Source organism: Salmo salar, chromosome 21, assembly GCF_965601325.2.
Source record: "Salmo salar chromosome 21, fSalSal1, whole genome shotgun sequence".
Classification (NCBI taxonomy): domain Eukaryota; kingdom Metazoa; phylum Chordata; class Actinopteri; order Salmoniformes; family Salmonidae; genus Salmo; species Salmo salar.
In genome coordinates, this window is record NC_138311.1 from 57575437 (window position 1) to 57590500 (window position 15064).

At 39.9% G+C, this 15064-nt stretch overlaps 1 protein-coding gene across 1 annotated transcript in view; it reads right to left on the reverse strand.

Annotated features, from left to right (window-relative positions):
- The window catches only part of carf (calcium responsive transcription factor), a 45675-nt gene that overhangs the window by 12828 nt on the left and 17783 nt on the right, over positions 1-15064 (reverse strand). Inside the window, exon 7 of the mRNA XM_082967259.1 lies at positions 13862-14051. Within this exon, the coding sequence (XP_082823385.1) occupies positions 13862-14051 (190 nt within the window). The remainder of the gene's footprint in view (positions 1-13861; positions 14052-15064) is intronic.

Sequence of the window (15064 nt, forward strand, 5' to 3'; positions counted from 1 at the left end):
CCATTATAACTCTGATTATGACCTGAGAAACCATTATAACCTGAGAAACCATTATAACTCTGATTATAACCTGAGAAACCATTATAACTCTGAATATGACCTGAGAAACCATTATAACCTGAGAAACCATTATAACTCTGATTATAACCTGAGAAACCATTATAACTCTGATTATGACCTGAGAAACCATTATAACTCTGAATATGACCTGAGAAACCATTATAACTCTGAATATGACCTGAGAAACCATTATAACTCTGAATATGACCTGAGAAACCATTATAACTCTGAATATGACCTGAGAAACCATTATAACCTGAGAAACCATTATAACTCTGATTATAACCTGAGAAACCATTATAACTCTGAATATGACCTGAGAAACCATTATAACTCTGAATATGACCTGAGAAACCATTATAACTCTGAATATGACCTGAGAAACCATTATAACTCTGAATATGACCTGAGAAACCATTATAACTCTGATTATGACCTGAGAAACCATTATAACCTGAGAAACCATTATAACTCTGATTATAACCTGAGAAACCATTATAACTCTGAATATGACCTGAGAAACCATTATAACCTGAGAAACCATTATAACTCTGATTATAACCTGAGAAACCATTATAACTCTGATTATAACCTGAGAAACCATTATAACTCTGAATATGACCTGAGAAACCATTATAACTCTGAATATGACCTGAGAAACCATTATAACTCTGAATATAACCTGAGAAACCATTATAACTCTGAATATGACCTGAGAAACCATTATAACTCTGAATATGACCTGAGAAACCATTATAACCTGAGAAACCATTATAACTCTGATTATAACCTGAGAAACCATTATAACTCTGAATATGACCTGAGAAACCATTATAACTCTGAATATGACCTGAGAAACCATTATAACTCTGAATATGACCTGAGAAACCATTATAACTCTGAATATGACCTGAGAAACCATTATAACTCTGATTATGACCTGAGAAACCATTATAACCTGAGAAACCATTATAACTCTGATTATAACCTGAGAAACCATTATAACTCTGAATATGACCTGAGAAACCATTATAACATGAGAAACCATTATAACTCTGATTATAACCTGAGAAACCATTATAACTCTGAATATGACCTGAGAAACCATTATAACTCTGAATATGACCTGAGAAACCATTATAACTCTGAATATGACCTGAGAAACCATTATAACTCTGATTATGACCTGAGAAACCATTATAACTCTGATTATGACCTGAGAAACCATTATAACCTGAGAAACCATTATAACTCTGATTATAACCTGAGAAACCATTATAACTCTGATTATGACCTGAGAAACCATTATAACTCTGAATATGACCTGAGAAACCATTATAACTCTGATTATAACCTGAGAAACCATTATAACTCTGATTATAACCTGAGAAACCATTATAACTCTGAATATGACCTGAGAAACCATTATAACTCTGATTATGACCTGAGAAACCATTATAACCTGAGAAACCATTATAACTCTGATTATAACCTGAGAAACCAATATAACTCTGAATATGACCTGAGAAACCATTATAACCTGAGAAACCATTATAACTCTGATTATGACCTGAGAAACCATTATAACTCTGATTATGACCTGAGAAACCATTATAACTCTGAATATGACCTGAGAAACCATTATAACCTGAGAAACCATTATAACTCTGATTATGACCTGAGAAACCATTATAACTCTGATTATGACCTGAGAAACCATTATAACTCTGATTATAACCTGAGAAACCATTATAACTCTGATTATAACCTGAGAAACCATTATAACTCTGATTATGACCTGAGAAACCATTATAACCTGAGAAACCATTATAACTCTGATTATAACCTGAGAAACCATTATAACTCTGAATATGACCTGAGAAACCATTATAACTCTGATTATGACCTGAGAAACCATTATAACTCTGATTATGACCTGAGAAACCATTATAACTCTGATTATAACCTGAGAAACCATTATAACTCTGAATATGACCTGAGAAACCATTATAACTCTGAATATGACCTGAGAAACCATTATAACTCTGAATATGACCTGAGAAACCATTATAACTCTGATTATGACCTGAGAAACCATTATAACTCTGAATATGACCTGAGAAACCATTATAACTCTGAATATGACCTGAGAAACCATTATAACTCTGATTATGACCTGAGAAACCATTATAACTCTGATTATAACCTGAGAAACCATTATAACTCTGATTATGACCTGAGAAACCATTATAACTCTGAATATGACCTGAGAAACCATTATAACCTGAGAAACCATTATAACTCTGACTATGACCTGAGAAACCATTATAACTCTGATTATGACCTGAGAAACCATTATAACTCTGATTATAACCTGAGAAACCATTATAACTCTGAATATGACCTGAGAAACCATTATAACTCTGAATATAACCTGAGAAACCATTATAACTCTGATTATAACCTGAGAAACCATTATAACTCTGAATATGACCTGAGAAACCATTATAACTCTGAATATGACCTGAGAAACCATTATAACCTGAGAAACCATTATAACTCTGATTATAACCTGAGAAACCATTATAACTCTGAATATGACCTGAGAAACCATTATAACTCTGAATATGACCTGAGAAACCATTATAACTCTGAATATGACCTGAGAAACCATTATAACTCTGAATATGACCTGAGAAACCATTATAACTCTGATTATGACCTGAGAAACCATTATAACCTGAGAAACCATTATAACTCTGATTATAACCTGAGAAACCATTATAACTCTGAATATGACCTGAGAAACCATTATAACCTGAGAAACCATTATAACTCTGATTATAACCTGAGAAACCATTATAACTCTGATTATAACCTGAGAAACCATTATAACTCTGAATATGACCTGAGAAACCATTATAACTCTGAATATGACCTGAGAAACCATTATAACTCTGAATATAACCTGAGAAACCATTATAACTCTGAATATGACCTGAGAAACCATTATAACTCTGATTATGACCTGAGAAACCATTATAACCTGAGAAACCATTATAACTCTGATTATAACCTGAGAAACCATTATAACTCTGAATATGACCTGAGAAACCATTATAACATGAGAAACCATTATAACTCTGATTATAACCTGAGAAACCATTATAACTCTGAATATGACCTGAGAAACCATTATAACTCTGAATATGACCTGAGAAACCATTATAACTCTGAATATAACCTGAGAAACCATTATAACCTGAGAAACCATTGTAACTCTGATTATGACCTGAGAAACCATTATAACCTGAGAAACCATTATAACTCTGATTATAACCTGAGAAACCATTATAACTCTGAATATGACCTGAGAAACCATTATAACTCTGATTATAACCTGAGAAACCATTATAACTCTGATTATGACCTGAGAAACCATTGAAACTCTGAATATGACCTGAGAAACCATTATAACTCTGATTATGACCTGAGAAACCATTATAACTCTGATTATGACCTGAGAAACCATTATAACTCTGATTATAACCTGAGAAACCATTATAACTCTGAATATGACCTGAGAAACCATTATAACTCTGATTATGACCTGAGAAACCATTATAACTCTGAATATGACCTGAGAAACCATTATAACTCTGATTATAACCTGAGAAACCATTATAACTCTGATTATAACCTGAGAAACCATTATAACTCTGAATATGACCTGAGAAACCATTATAACTCTGAATATGACCTGAGAAACCATTATAACCTGAGAAACCATTATAACTCTGATTATGACCTGAGAAACCATTATAACTCTGATTATGACCTGAGAAACCATTATAACTCTGATTATAACCTGAGAAACCATTATAACTCTGATTATGACCTGAGAAACCATTATAACCTGAGAAACCATTATAACTCTGATTATAACCTGAGAAACCATTATAACTCTGAATATGACCTGAGAAACCATTATAACTCTGATTATGACCTGAGAAACCATTATAACTCTGATTATGACCTGAGAAACCATTATAACTCTGATTATAACCTGAGAAACCATTATAACTCTGAATATGACCTGAGAAACCATTATAACTCTGATTATGACCTGAGAAACCATTATAACTCTGAATATGACCTGAGAAACCATTATAACTCTGATTATAACCTGAGAAACCATTATAACTCTGAATATGACCTGAGAAACCATTATAACTCTGAATATGACCTGAGAAACCATTATAACTCTGATTATAACCTGAGAAACCATTATAACTCTGATTATGACCTGAGAAACCATTATAACTCTGAATATGACCTGAGAAACCATTATAACCTGAGAAACCATTATAACTCTGATTATGACCTGAGAAACCATTATAACTCTGATTATAACCTGAGAAACCATTATAACTCTGATTATGACCTGAGAAACCATTATAACCTGAGAAACCATTATAACTCTGAATATAACCTGAGAAACCATTATAACTCTGAATATGACCTGAGAAACCATTATAACTCTGATTATGACCTGAGAAACCATTATAACTCTGATTATAACCTGAGAAACCATTATAACTCTGATTATAACCTGAGAAACCATTATAACTCTGATTATAACCTGAGAAACCATTATAACTCTGAATATGACCTGAGAAACCATTATAACTCTGATTATGACCTGAGAAACCATTATAACTCTGATTATAACCTGAGAAACCATTATAACTCTGAATATGACCTGAGAAACCATTATAACCTGAGAAACCATTATAACTCTGATTATGACCTGAGAAACCATTATAACTCTGATTATGACCTGAGAAACCATTATAACTCTGATTATAACCTGAGAAACCATTATAACTCTGAATATGACCTGAGAAACCATTATAACTCTGAATATAACCTGAGAAACCATTATAACCTGAGAAACCATTATAACTCTGAATATGACCTGAGAAACCATTATAACTCTGAATATAACCTGAGAAACCATTATAACCTGAGAAACCATTATAACTCTGAATATGACCTGAGAAACCATTATAACCTGAGAAACCATTATAACTCTGATTATAACCTGAGAAACCATTATAACTCTGATTATAACCTGAGAAACCATTATAACTCTGATTATGACCTGAGAAACCATTATAACTCTGAATATGACCTGAGAAACCATTATAACTCTGAATATAACCTGAGAAACCATTATAACTCTGAATATGACCTGAGAAACCATTATAACTCTGAATATGACCTGAGAAACCATTATAACCTGAGAAACCATTATAACTCTGATTATAACCTGAGAAACCATTATAACTCTGAATATGACCTGAGAAACCATTATAACTCTGAATATGACCTGAGAAACCATTATAACTCTGATTATAACCTGAGAAACCATTATAACTCTGAATATGACCTGAGAAACCATTATAACTCTGAATATGACCTGAGAAACCATTATAACCTGAGAAACCATTATAACTCTGATTATAACCTGAGAAACCATTATAACTCTGAATATGACCTGAGAAACCATTATAACTCTGAATATGACCTGAGAAACCATTATAACTCTGAATATGACCTGAGAAACCATTATAACCTGAGAAACCATTATAACTCTGATTATAACCTGAGAAACCATTATAACTCTGATTATAACCTGAGAAACCATTATAACTCTGAATATGACCTGAGAAACCATTATAACTCTGAATATGACCTGAGAAACCATTATAACCTGAGAAACCATTATAACTCTGAATATGACCTGAGAAACCATTATAACTCTGATTATGACCTGAGAAACCATTATAACTCTGATTATAACCTGAGAAACCATTATAACTCTGAATATGACCTGAGAAACCATTATAACTCTGAATATAACCTGAGAAACCATTATAACCTGAGAAACCATTATAACTCTGAATATGACCTGAGAAACCATTATAACTCTGAATATAACCTGAGAAACCATTATAACCTGAGAAACCATTATAACTCTGAATATGACCTGAGAAACCATTATAACCTGAGAAACCATTATAACTCTGATTATAACCTGAGAAACCATTATAACTCTGATTATAACCTGAGAAACCATTATAACTCTGATTATGACCTGAGAAACCATTATAACTCTGAATATGACCTGAGAAACCATTATAACTCTGAATATAACCTGAGAAACCATTATAACTCTGAATATGACCTGAGAAACCATTATAACTCTGAATATGACCTGAGAAACCATTATAACCTGAGAAACCATTATAACTCTGATTATAACCTGAGAAACCATTATAACTCTGAATATGACCTGAGAAACCATTATAACTCTGAATATGACCTGAGAAACCATTATAACTCTGAATATGACCTGAGAAACCATTATAACCTGAGAAACCATTATAACTCTGATTATAACCTGAGAAACCATTATAACTCTGAATATGACCTGAGAAACCATTATAACTCTGAATATGACCTGAGAAACCATTATAACTCTGAATATGACCTGAGAAACCATTATAACTCTGAATATGACCTGAGAAACCATTATAACTCTGATTATGACCTGAGAAACCATTATAACCTGAGAAACCATTATAACTCTGATTATAACCTGAGAAACCATTATAACTCTGAATATGACCTGAGAAACCATTATAACCTGAGAAACCATTATAACTCTGATTATAACCTGAGAAACCATTATAACTCTGATTATAACCTGAGAAACCATTATAACTCTGAATATGACCTGAGAAACCATTATAACCTGAGAAACCATTATAACTCTGATTATAACCTGAGAAACCATTATAACTCTGAATATGACCTGAGAAACCATTATAACTCTGAATATGACCTGAGAAACCATTATAACCTGAGAAACCTTTCATTCATATGATCCAGTTTACATTGGTAACACTTTCCTGAAAGCCTGCAGGTATAATGCTTTATTACTTGTTATAAGCATGTATGAGTAGGGCTGTTGCGGTGACCGCTGTAAACATCTATGTGACCGTTGAGTCAAGGTAATCTCCTCTGTACATGCCTTAGTAGTAGTCTGCACAAGTCACCAACTACCATCATAAATAGACTGACACATTACCTTTAGCTACAGAATATCTCACCACTGTGAGTGTCCATCTCCTCTCTCTCTCTCTCTCTCTCTCTCTCTCTCTCTCTCTCTCTCTGTCTCTCTCTCTCTCTCTCTCTCTCTCTCTCATTCATTTAGCTACAGAATATTTCACCACTGTGAGTGTCCATCTCCTCTCTCTCTCTCTCCTCTATTCCTTTAGCTACATAATATTTCACCACTGTGAGTGTCCATCTCCTCTCTCTCTCTCTCTCATTCCTTTAGCTACAGAATATCTCACCACTGTGAGTGTCCATCTCCTCTCTCTCTCTCTCTCTCTTCTATTCCTTTAGCTACAGAATATCTCACCACTGTGAGTGTCCATCTCCTCTCTCTCTCTCCTCTATTCCTTTAGCTACAGAATATCTCACCACTGTGAGTGTCCATCTCCTCTCTCTCTCCTCTCCTTCATTCCTTTAGCTACAGAATATCTCACCACTGTGAGTGTCCATCTCCTCTCTCTCTCTCTTCTATTCCTTTAGCTACAGAATATCTCACCACTGTGAGTGTCCATCTCCTCTCTCTCTCCTCTATTCCTTTAGCTACAGAATATCTCACCACTGTGAGTGTCCATCTCCTCTCTCTGTCCTTCATTCCTTTAGCTACAGAATATCTCACCACTGTGAGTGTCCATCTCCTCTCTCTCTCATTCCTTTAGCTACAGAATATCTCACCACTGTGAGTGTCCATCTCCTCTCTCTCTCCTCTATTCCTTTAGCTACAGAATATCTCACCACTGTGAGTGTCCATCTCCTCTCTCTCTCTCTTCTATTCCTTTAGCTACAGAATATCTCACCACTGTGAGTGTCCATCTCCTCTCTCTCTCCTCTCCTTCATTCCTTTAGCTACATAATATCTCACCACTGTGAGTGTCCATCTCCTCTCTCTCTCTCTCTCCTCTATTCCTTTAGCTACAGAATATTTCACCACTGTGACTGTCCATCTCCTCTCTCTCTCTCCTTCCTTCCTTTAGTTACAGAATATCTCACCACTGTGAGTTTCCATTTCCTCCTCTCTCTCTCTCCTTCATTCCTTTCTCACACCAGAATAGGAAAAATATGGTTTCTATTTTATGTTCTTCACAAAGAGGGCAACAGATGCTACTGAACCAGATGTCTGTGTATCAGTGGAGAAGCTCCAGGTGGTATCTGATGCTACTGAACCAGATGTCTGTGTATCAGGGGAGAAGCTCCAGGTGGTATCTGATGCTACTGAACCAGATGTCTGTGTATCAGGGGAGAAGCTCCAGGTGGTATCTGATGCTTCTGAACCAGATGTCTGTGTATCAGGGGAGAAGCTCCAGGTGGTATCTGATGCTACTGAACCAGATGTCTGTGTATCAGGGGAGAAGCTCCAGGTGGTATCTGATGCTACTGAACCAGATGTCTGTGTATCAGGGGAGAAGCTCCAGGTGGTATCTGATGCTACTGAACCAGATGTCTGTGTATCAGGGGAGAAGCTCCAGGTGGTATCTGATGCTACTGAACCAGATGTCTGTGTATCAGGGGAGAAGCTCCAGGTGGTATCTGATGCTACTGAACCAGATGTCTGTGTATCAGGGGAGAAGCTCCAGGTGGTATCTGATGCTACTGAACCAGATGTCTGTGTATCAGGGGAGAAGCTCCAGGTGGTATCTGATGCTACTGAACCAGATGTCTGTGTATCAGGGGAGAAGCTCCAGGTGGTATCTGATGCTACTGAACCAGATGTCTGTGTATCAGGGGAGAAGCTCCAGGTGGTATCTGATGCTACTGAACCAGATGTCTGTGTATCAGGGGAGAAGCTCCAGGTGGTATCTGATGCTACTGAACCAGATGTCTGTGTATCAGGGGAGAAGCTCCAGGTGGTATCTGATGCTACTGAACCAGATGTCTGTGTATCAGGGGAGAAGCTCCAGGTGGTATCTGATGCTACTGAACCAGATGTCTGTGTATCAGGGGAGAAGCTCCAGGTGGTATCTGATGCTACTGAACCAGATGTCTGTGTATCAGGGGGAGAAGCTCCAGGTGGTATCTGATGCTACTGAACCAGATGTCTGTGTATCAGGGGGAGAAGCTCCAGGTGGTATCTGATGCTACTGAACCAGATGTCTGTGTATCAGGGGAGAAGCTCCAGGTGGTATCTGATGCTACTGAACCAGATGTCTGTGTATCAGGGGAGAAGCTCCAGGTGGTATCTGATGCTACTGAACCAGATGTCTGTGTATCAGGGGAGAAGCTCCAGGTGGTATCTGATGCTACTGAACCAGATGTCTGTGTATCAGGGGAGAAGCTCCAGGTGGTATCTGATGCTACTGAACCAGATGTCTGTGTATCAGGGGAGAAGCTCCAGGTGGTATCTGATGCTACTGAACCAGATGTCTGTGTATCAGGGGAGAAGCTCCAGGTGGTATCTGATGCTACTGAACCAGATGTCTATGTATCAGGGGAGAAGCTCCAGGTGGTATCTGATGCTACTGAACCAGATGTCTGTGTATCAGGGGAGAAGCTCCAGGTGGTATCTGATGCTACTGAACCAGATGTCTGTGTATCAGGGGAGAAGCTCCAGGTGGTATCTGATGCTACTGAACCAGATGTCTGTGTATCAGGGGAGAAGCTCCAGGTGGTATCTGATGCTACTGAACCAGATGTCTATGTATCAGGGGAGAAGCTCCAGGTGGTATCTGATGCTACTGAACCAGATGTCTGTGTATCAGTGGAGAAGCTCCAGGCGGTATCTGATGCTACTGAACCAGATGTCTGTGTATCAGGGGAGAAGCTCCAGGCGGTATCTGATGCTACTGAACCAGATGTCTGTGTATCAGGGGAGAAGCTCCAGGTGGTATCTGATGCTACTGAACCAGATGTCTGTGTATCAGGGGAGAAGCTCCAGGTGGTATCTGATGCTACTGAACCAGATGTCTGTGTATCAGGGGAGAAGCTCCAGGTGGTATCTGATGCTACTGAACCAGATGTCTGTGTATCAGGGGAGAAGCTCCAGGTGGTATCTGATGCTACTGAACCAGATGTCTGTGTATCAGGGGAGAAGCTCCAGGTGGTATCTGATGCTACTGAACCAGATGTCTGTGTATCAGGGGAGAAGCTCCAGGTGGTATCTGATGCTACTGAACCAGATGTCTGTGTATCAGGGGAGAAGCTCCAGGTGGTATCTGATGCTACTGAACCAGATGTCTGTGTATCAGGGGAGAAGCTCCAGGTGGTATCTGATGCTACTGAACCAGATGTCTATGTATCAGGGGAGAAGCTCCAGGTGGTATCTGATGCTACTGAACCAGATGTCTGTGTATCAGGGGAGAAGCTCCAGGTGGTATCTGATTTTAAGTACCTTGGCATCATACTTGATTCCAACCTCTCTTTTAAAAAGCAGGTGAAAAAGGTAATTCTAATAACCAAATTCAACTTGTCTAATTTCCCGATTTATAGGAAATTGTTTGACCACAGAGGTAGCAAAACTGTACTTCAAATCTATGATAGTCTCCCCACTTAACACACTGCTTTACTAGTTTGGCCCAAGCTTTGCTGTACAACATTAAAACCCATTCAGTCTGTCTACAAACAGGCTCTCAAAGTGCTCGATAGGAAGCCCAATAGCCATCATCATCACTGTTACATCCTCAGAAAGCATGAGCTCCTGAGTTGGAAAAACCTTGTATTCCAGATCCTAAATGGCCTGGCTCCCCCTCCATCCACTCAGTACTTTAGTTAAACAGAAAACCCAAACATATGGCAGCAGATCCACAAGGTCTGCCATGAGAGGTGACTGTATAGTTCCCTTAAGGAAAAGCACCTTTAGTAAATCCGCTTTCTCTGTGAGAGTTTCCCATGTCTGGAATACACTGCCATCAGACACACATAACTGCACCACATATCACACTTCCACATAAAACCATGAAGACATGGCTAAAGGTCAATCAGATTTGTGAACATAATCCCTAGCTGTGTATTGCCGCTTTCCATGTTGTCTGTTGTCTGTAGCTTGTGAGGTGTGGAAACACTTTGTTGTTTTTATGGATTTTGTCTTGTTGCTTTTTGTTCTATGTTGCTCTGTCTGTATGCTACGTGTTGCTTGTTCTATGTTGCTCTGTCTGTATGCTACGTCTTGCTTGTCCTATGTTGCTCTGTCTGTATGCTATGTGTTGCTTGTCCTATGTTCCTCTGTCTGTATGCTACATCTTGCTTGTCCTATGTTGCTCTGTCTGTATGCTACGTGTTGCTTGTTCTATGTTGCTCTGTCTGTATGCTACATCTTGCTTGTTCTATGTTGCTCTGTCTGTATGCTATGTCTCGCTTGTTCTATGTTGCTCTGTCTGTATGCTACATCTCGCTTGTTCTATGTTGCTCTGTCTGTATGCTACGTCTCGCTTGTCCTATGTTGCTCTGTCTGTATGCTACATCTTGCTTGTTCTATGTTGCTCTGTCTGTATGCTACATCTTGCTTGTCCTATGTGTTCTGTCTGTATGCTACGTCTTGCTTGTTCTATGTTGCTCTGTCTGTATGCTACATCTAGCTTGTCCAATGTTGCTCTGTCTGTATGCTACATCTTGCTTGTTCTATGTTGCTCTGTCTGTATGCTATGTCTCGCTTGTTCTATGTTGCTCTGTCTGTATGCTATGTCTCGCTTGTTCTATGTTGCTCTGTCTGTATGCTACATCTCGCTTGTTCTATGTTGCTCTGTCTGTATGCTACATCTCGCTTGTTCTATGTTGCTCTGTCTGTATGCTACATCTCGCTTGTTCTATGTTGCTCTGTCTGTATGCTACGTCTCGCTTGTCCTATGTTGCTCTGTCTGTATGCTACATCTTGCTTGTCCTATGTTGCTCTGTCTGTATGCTACGTCTTGCTTGTTCTATGTTGCTCTGTCTGTATGCTACATCTTGCTTGTTCTATGTTGCTCTGTCTGTATGCTACATCTTGCTTGTCCTATGTTGCTCTGTCTGTATGCTACATCTCGCTTGTTCTATGTTGCTCTGTCTGTATGCTACATCTTGCTTGTTCTATGTTGCTCTGTCTGTATGCTACGTCTTGCTTGTCCTATGTTGCTCTGTCTGTATGCTACGTCTTGCTTGTTCTATGTTGTTCTGTCTGTATGCTACATCTTGCTTGTTCTATGTTGCTCTGTCTGTATGCTACGTCTTGCTTGTCCTATGTTGCTCTGTCTGTATGCTACATCTAGCTTGTCCTATGTTGCTCTGTCTGTATGCTACATCTTGCTTGTTCTATGTTGCTCTGCGTGTGCTCACTGCTCATTGATTGTCTGTATTGTAATTGTTTTTAATAACCTGCCCAGGGACTGTGGTTGAAAATTAGCCGGCTGGCTAAAACCGTCACTTTAACTGAAACGTTGATTAATGTGCACTGTCCCTGTAAAAATAAAATTAACTATTTTATTCATATAAGTTAAATTATATTGTTCTTACTATGAAAATCATATAAAATAATGGCATGGGACTTAAAAGCCTAATCTTGTCTGCTAAATGAACAAGCCTACAGCCTATGGCATGGAGCATAGACATATAAACATTGAAATTCTGTTTTTCTGGAGAAAATAAATAAATATATATATCTTCATATCATGTTTCTTTATACCTGCCTAAAATAAATCATGGATTTATTGTGATGGTGTATATTAAATACATTTATTAGACTTTATTAAAATGTAGATATTCCAAAAGGCCCGTATCAGGCCTGGACATGTTTATGTCCAAGGGACCCCATCGTAGAGCTACTAAACCAGTACTGCGACTGTAGAGCTACTAAACCAGTACTGCGACTGTAGAGCTACTAAACCAGTACTGCGACTGTAGAGCTACTAAACCAGTACTGCGACTGTAGAGCTACTAAACCAGTACTGCGACTGTAGAGCTACTAAACCAGTACTGCGACTGTAGAGCTACTAAACCAGTACTGCGACTGTAGAGCTACTAAACCAGTACTGCGACTGTAGAGCTACTAAACCAGTACTGCGACTGTAGAGCTACTAAACCAGTACTGCGACTGTAGAGCTACTAAACCAGTACTGCGACTGTAGAGCTACTAAACCAGTACTGCGACTGTAGAGCTACTAAACCAGTACTGCGACTGTAGAGCTACTAAACCAGTACTGCGACTGTAGAGCTACTAAACCAGTACTGCGACTGTAGAGCTACTAAACCAGTACTGCGACTGTAGAGCTACTAAACCAGTACTGCGACTGTAGAGCTACTAAACCAGTACTGCGACTGTAGAGCTACTAAACCAGTACTGCGACTGTAGAGCTACTAAACCAGTACTGCGACTGTAGAGCTACTAAACCAGTACTGCGACTGTAGAGCTACTAAACCAGTACTGCGACTGTAGAGCTACTAAACCAGTACTGCGACTGTAGAGCTACTAAACCAGTACTGCGACTGTAGAGCTACTAAACCAGTACTGCGACTGTAGAGCTACTAAACCAGTACTGCGACTGTAGAGCTACTAAACCAGTACTGCGACTGTAGAGCTACTAAACCAGTACTGCGACTGTAGAGCTACTAAACCAGTACTGCGACTGTAGAGCTACTAAACCAGTACTGCGACTGTAGAGCTACTAAACCAGTACTGCGACTGTAGAGCTACTAAACCAGTACTGCGACTGTATACCTGCATTGACAAAAGGGACCCCATCGTACGGCACATATTGCGACTTCCACATCAGACGGCTGGCAGGCTTGGCAGGGGAAGGGGACTGGCGCGTCCCAAACACACTGTTGGTCTGCTGCTTGTGGAGCAGGAGGATGGTCTCCAGCTCAGCCTCGGTGTTACAGTAGCCACGGTACGAGTCACCTATCTTCTGCTCCAGGGGACACAGAGAGAGAGAGAGAGGGGGGGGGGGGGGGGGGGGGGGCAGAGAGAGAGAGAGAGAGGAAGAGAGAGAGGGGGGGGACAGAGAGAGAGAGAGAGAGAGGAAGAGAGAGAGGGGGGGCACAGAGAGAGAGGGGGGGGGCAGAGAGAGGGGGGGGGACAGAGAGAGAGAGAGAGAGAGGAAGAGAGAGAGGGGGGGACAGAGAGAGAGAGAGAGAGGAAGAGAGAGAGGGGGGGACAGAGAGAGAGAGAGAGAGAGAGGAAGAGAGAGAGGGGGGGACAGAGAGAGAGAGAGAGAGAGAGAGAGAAAGAGAGAGAGAGAGAGGGACAGATAGAACAGAGAGAGAGAGGGACAGAGAGAGAGAGAGAGAGAGAGAGAGAGAGAGAGGGGGACAGAGAGAGAGAGAGAAGAGAGAGAGAGGGACAGATAGAACAGAGAGAGAGAGAGAGAGAGAGAGAGGAGAACAGGAGGAGAAGGAAGAAGGAGAAGAAGAAATCAAAGAGAGTCAACATGGAGGACTGTTGAGGCCCTTCCTTCCCAGAAATGTGCAAAGCTATAAGCCTATCACAATAATTTCCTGTTAGCATCCTCAGGCTACAGAGCTGTGTGTTAGGGTGCTGCACTCCACACTGCCCTTTCCCACCTGGACAAAAGGAACACCTATGTGAGAATGCTGTTCATTGACTACAGCTCAGGGTTCAACACCATAGTGCCCTCAAAGCTCATCACTAAGCTAAGGACCCTGGGACTAAACACCTCCCTCTGCAACTGGATCCTGGACTTCCTGACGGGCCGCCCCCAGGTGGTGAGGGTAGGTAACAACACATCTGCCACGCTGATCCTCAACACTGGGGCCCCTCAGGGGTGCGTGCTCAGTCCCCTCCTGTACTTCCTGTTCACCCACGACTGCACGGCCAGGCACGACTCCAACACCATCATCAAGTTTGCCGACGACACAACAGCCTGATCACCGACAACGATGAGACAGCCTATAGGGAGGA